Source organism: Puccinia triticina, chromosome 18A (genome assembly GCF_026914185.1).
Source record: "Puccinia triticina chromosome 18A, complete sequence".
NCBI lineage: Eukaryota > Fungi > Basidiomycota > Pucciniomycetes > Pucciniales > Pucciniaceae > Puccinia > Puccinia triticina.
Window position 1 is genome coordinate 3247377 of NC_070575.1, and position 5427 is coordinate 3252803.

The window sequence follows — 5427 nt, forward strand, 5'->3', positions numbered from 1 at the left end:
CTGACGACTCTCCCCTCATCAATATCATTTTCTGAGCTTGTGGTTTCCGTCAGGAACCTCTTTGATTGCCTGCAACACATCAAGCCAACGAGACCCGCCCAGGAGCAAACTGGCCTTTGGTACAAATTTTTCTACCTCCCTGTGGTGCTGACACCTTGTCCCCAATTCGGAAGCATCTCCGCTGCGGCGGTTACAACATACTAACTATCGCCTTTTTTCCACTTGCGTCGTTCCCCCCTTTGGTCAAGGCTACTCACACTCAGTGTTCCGTTTCAAAAAGATCGGCACTGTTTCTGCAACTCCATCTATTTCCTTGAATCATCACACCCGTAGGAAGGTCTGGCTTGTCATGGAGCTCGGGGTACTGATCTTAATCAGCTGCTCAATTTCCAGATGGGAATCCAATCAGTTTCCAGTTCATCAAGCACAGATAGGAACAGGTGATTATCACCTCGCTTTGTTTCTTGCCAACACAAGTACTGACTCTGCAGGCTGGGGTTTTTATTTGGCAGTCTCTTGAAGCGGTGGACGCGAGGTACCACATGAGGATCAAATACAGCAACCTTGGTGCTGGTGCAAGGCTCGGCAAACCCCATTTATTTCGGGATCGTGAAGGTAGTGCCGGCGGATACGGCGAACATCCAATACGGACGTGTGGGCGCTGGGATGCCTCTACCAGATGGTGTCCGTGCACACACCCTTCGCCAAGCTCGACACCTTCCTCAAGGTCCACACCATCCCCTACCCGGACCTCTCCGCCCCCTTGTGCTCACCAACAATGGCAAAAAGGTGCCCCTCAACCACGCCGCCGTCCCCGTCGCGAAAGCCCATATGCGCTACAAAGAGGATAGAAACCCGACAATCCCGGATCTCCTCAAGGACTAATTCCTGCTTGGCTTGCTGGCGCAGGAAGAGGCGGGTTCGCATGCCAACCAGGGTGGCGGAAGTAACCCCCCCTGAAACCATATCTCTCTCTGCTGTGCTGCACATTGGTCCCTCATTTTTTTGCCATCAATCACAAACAGTGACCTGCCAGGTGTGTTCCAGTTTGTGATCCAAATCGTTGGACTGGTACGTGGGCAAGGCGGCTAACGGGGACCAACTGACGTAGGCCCAGAATAACAAGTTCCTCACTGTCAGTCTCCCCGCTCTCATCTCCCGCTGCCTCGGCTCGTCCGCCGGTCTTGCGACTGATCTCTCTGTCAAATTTTCTTCCAATGCTGATGATAATGAAGGGGTAAGTAATTGAAGATGTCCTTCAAGTGCAGCCAGTAGGCCTCCCTCTACACCAGCGTCCGCCTCCCTCCAAAAACATCCTGTTCCTCTTGGCCCCACTTCCATGCTCCATAACAACCCTCAACCCCCGCTTTCCTCTGTGATTGGAGGTGGACACCTTCAAACAGGAACCCTACACTGCTTGATGAAATGTGCCCAATACTTTACCACCCTTTAGTGAGGTAGAGTTACTTCAATTTCAAGCTTTCAATGTCTGCAGAACTTTTGCAACAATTGAAATATGTAGTTTGAACTTTCTATCACAAGGAATCATTTTGACACACATGCTCAAGAAACAAAGTATTTGTCAGAAAATAATTTGTTTCAAGAAACTGCTATGCAAACAGATACAATCCTAGACCTTGCAACTACTGTATTTTTGCAGGATTTTCTGAAAAAGAAATGAATCTCTTAAGTTTGAAGAGGGTAAATATTGATTTATGCCATAAATAAACCTTGCCCCCCTGCAGCAGCGAAGCCGCCTTGGCCCCTAGTTTTACAAATATTTCACAATTATATCAATGAAATACTGGTGGTGTTTGGCAAACCAATACAAAGACTCACCTGTAATTACAATTATCACACCTCAATTATATTGGCAGCTCACAATTCAGACCCAGTAGCTCAAAAGGTCAACCAACAATGGACGGCCATGATCCACCCAACCCAACACCTGAAAACCACCACCTACAACCCACCCAGCCAAATGATGTCTGTCTGACCTACCACATCCGCACCTGGCCATCTGGCCAAGTACATGGACCTCCCACAGCCCAAGAACCTTATCCAGGCTGAGTACGTCTTGATTGACCAAACCCGCGGCTTGCAAGACCCCTGTTCATCATCTTCTTTTGATTTGTTGATTGCCGTCACTCCAGACAATTGGTTGACTGTTGCAGAAGATGGTGGTGCTGAGGGAGAGCGATTAAGGCTGTGACCCGAATCCATGCCCCAACCCTGAACCCCAGGGTTCAGGGCTCCGGATGGCCTTCTGGAATGCCCCAAACCCTGGGGCATGGTGGGGTTTTTTGAAAGAGGGGGTGAGGGCGCAAAAACAGCCCTTGAGTGAGTTTTTTTTTTGGTTTTTTGGTTGCTTGTGTTTGTGTACTATTCCAAATGGCCATCAGCTAATTACATGTGTTGTGTGGGCAATACAACAACAACACACCAACTTCCATGGAATGTCTTCATTGAAACTGATGGTAAACTAACTATCACATCCCCACTCAATCAAACCACCAGCTGACGGCTTCCACCAGTTCAAGGGTGACAAGAAGGAGAAGAAGAAACACAGGGAGCGACGCAGAGACCAGCACGAGCCTGGCGAGCACCCCGAGCCCACCAAGGGCTGGCTGAACCCGCCCAGCCAGGCGCACATCCAGGGCCCGCTCTACATCATCTGCATCCGGCCGGCGACCAGGCGGGCGGAGGAGAGCCGGCCAAGTGCGCTGGCCATCCAGCCCTTGCCCCTCTCCCCCATTGCCGCCCTCGTCCCCGCCCCGCTTGACCCAGCCGCCCTCCAGAGCCTCGAGCCCGCCAACGTCAACCACGTCCTTTTTGCCACCCGCATCCTCGACAGCACCCACAAGCTCACCCTCCACACCACCACCGCCCGCTACCTCGCCGCCAACCAGCTCGGCGCCGTCTCCGCCAAGCAGGAGGCCCGCAGCGCCCAGGAGGAGTGGGCCTTTGAGCCCGTCCCCACATCCCCCAACAACGACCATCCTGACGCCGACGGCAGGTTCAAACTCAAGTCCTGTCTCTACAACAAGTTCCTCTCCGTCGAGGAACTCGCCTCCGGCAAGCTCGTCATCCACGCCGACTCCAACTCCCCCGCCAAGCCCGCCGCCCACCTCCTCGTCCGCATGCAGGCCGCCGAGCTGCTCAAAGCCCGCAAGCGGCTCGCCGACGAGTAGGCCAAGAAGGGGCTGCTCTCCACCAAGACCGCCAACGCTGGACTCACCATCCTCAAGCCCGGACATTCCTTCCACGACCTCGAAGCCAACAACATGTACGCAACACTAGCCCCTCGTCTTCCTCTTCTACATCCACACTCATCCATCCATACACCCTTAACAGTCGCCAGTATCAGGCCAGAGGCGCCGGCCAATTGCAGCCCCCGGCCAAAGGCAAGGCCGGGCTCAAGAAGGCCAGGAAGGAGGGCTGGCTGGCCAAGGAACTGCTTGACCGGCGCGCCAAGCTCAAGAGCAATCGCTATGCCAAGGTACCCCCGCCCTCCACCTTGACCTCCCCATCCCTCACACTAATCTCTTCTCTGATCTCTTTTGTAGTAATCATATCACCTCGTCTGTCAAATCCTTCTCTTTTGTAAATTCATCCACCCCTCTGCATGCTCCCCGCTCGGGGACGCGTTGTACCAACCAACAAGTGTGGCATCCGTGGTGCCCAGAACTTGGCCAGCCCCGGGTGTCAGAGGAACGCTCTCCGAACTTGGCAAATCTCCTGTGCTGCCGGGTGAAGCAAGCCTCCAACAGCCCTTGGCAGGAGGGACGTGCGCGCTATCAGTGCTAAGGCTGTAACCCAAACCCATGCCCCCGCCCCCGGGATTCAAGGCTTGGGATGGCGCTCTGGCATGCCCCAAACCCCGGGGCATTGCATTCTCATGGGTAAATTGCTCAGCACAGGTGTTTGAGCCATTTTTTTTGGATTCCTGTGTTCATGCAGGAATGGCCATGTGACATTTGCATGTTGTGGTGGCATCTTAGCAACAAGAAAATCAAGGTTAGTTGCCTAAAGAGCAGTCAATGGATGTTGCACTTGTCCATCCATGGTGTCCAAAATTGCATAAGATTTTTTTACATAAAGTCATAAACTGCAATTTTGGCTGGGAGATGCCACTATAAGTTTGATGCACGCTGACCTCTCCCAGCCAAAATTGGCTTCATTATTTTATGTAAACTGTGACACACACCATAATCAAAGATTGCAAGTGATGATCTTGCCTAAACAAGGAGGGGGAGGCTTTGCTGGCCTGATTGTTGTCAGAATTCTAGTTTCTGTCTCTGCTCACAGAAATGGTGCAACAAGTACAATACATGTAATTGTATTTCACTGTATTGTATTGGAAAAATATCAAAATAAATGTATCTGTATCATAATTTGTCAGCTGGCTACTATGGCAGAGCCACTGTGACATAGAAATAATACAAACAAAACCATAAAAAGTAGTGTTACATATGAAAGAGACATTATTACTCTTACATATGTAAAACTACGCAAAAACATTAAATACATATATAAATAATTAATTACTCAGCTTTATGTAATTAATATGTGAGATATTATAGAAGATTCTTGTTCTACGGGTAAATTAACCTAGGGTACCTCACTTACAAGTACCCTTAATTATTACCCCTTCCTTGTGTAAACTAACTACAAAGTTTACGCAAGTGCATCACGCCCTGCGTGGATGCACTTGTATGCATATATATACATAAGTACATATATTTACAACCATTTCCAGTGACGTAACTGAGGTGTTGTGTACAGTTTAAAAGATAGCTTTATTTGTTGCGTGGCGCACCCAAGCCCGCGTGTTCTGTTGCCTAGAGCTCAAGCCCGCGCCCATAGTGTACATATATGCATAAATGCATAAAGTAGCCCGCAACCAAAGCGCTCAGGCTACCAATAAGTAAGAATGGGCCAGAATACGCCCCAATAACAAAATATTACATGTGTTATAGGGCTTGTACACATGTAATTAATCACCAAACAAGATGTAATTACCACGTCATTCAATATAAAACATTCTAGATGGAAAAGAACTCTTGCAGCGTGCACAGGAGACACTAGAAAGCGCCCCAGCTTCTCCCAAGCCTCACTACACGTAAATTACAACTGTAGTAAATGTGTAGAAGGGATCAAATGAACTGGAGCAATCAATGAGCGCCTCCAGAACATGTATAAATCACTGCTGACACGTGTACAAGTACACAGAAGCCAGTTCTAGTACCTTCTGTGGCACATTTCCACGGAAATGAGCGTCACAGAACCCCCAAACCAGCCCCCATGACGTGTAAGGCATGTGTAAAATCACGCAGAACCTCTGTAAATGGTCCTTGGCAACTCTTGTATCCAAGCCCCAAGGTTCCACGACCCACAGCGCCTTCTAGCGCAACCAAATTGCCTCAG

The 5427-nt window shown here is 49.9% G+C and overlaps 1 protein-coding gene across 1 annotated transcript; it reads left to right on the top strand.

The window, feature by feature from the left end:
- Window positions 1-666: 666 nt before the first annotated feature.
- PtA15_18A350 (uncharacterized protein) lies at window positions 667-3569 on the top strand (the record flags this gene model as incomplete). Its single annotated transcript, XM_053164880.1, has 8 exons — window positions 667-816; window positions 910-946; window positions 1026-1036; window positions 1112-1237; window positions 2535-3134; window positions 3192-3286; window positions 3355-3499; window positions 3567-3569. 8 exons carry the CDS (start codon window positions 667-669, stop codon window positions 3567-3569), a joined length of 1167 nt encoding a protein of 388 aa, XP_053028845.1.
- Between the last annotated feature and the right edge of the window lie 1858 nt (window positions 3570-5427).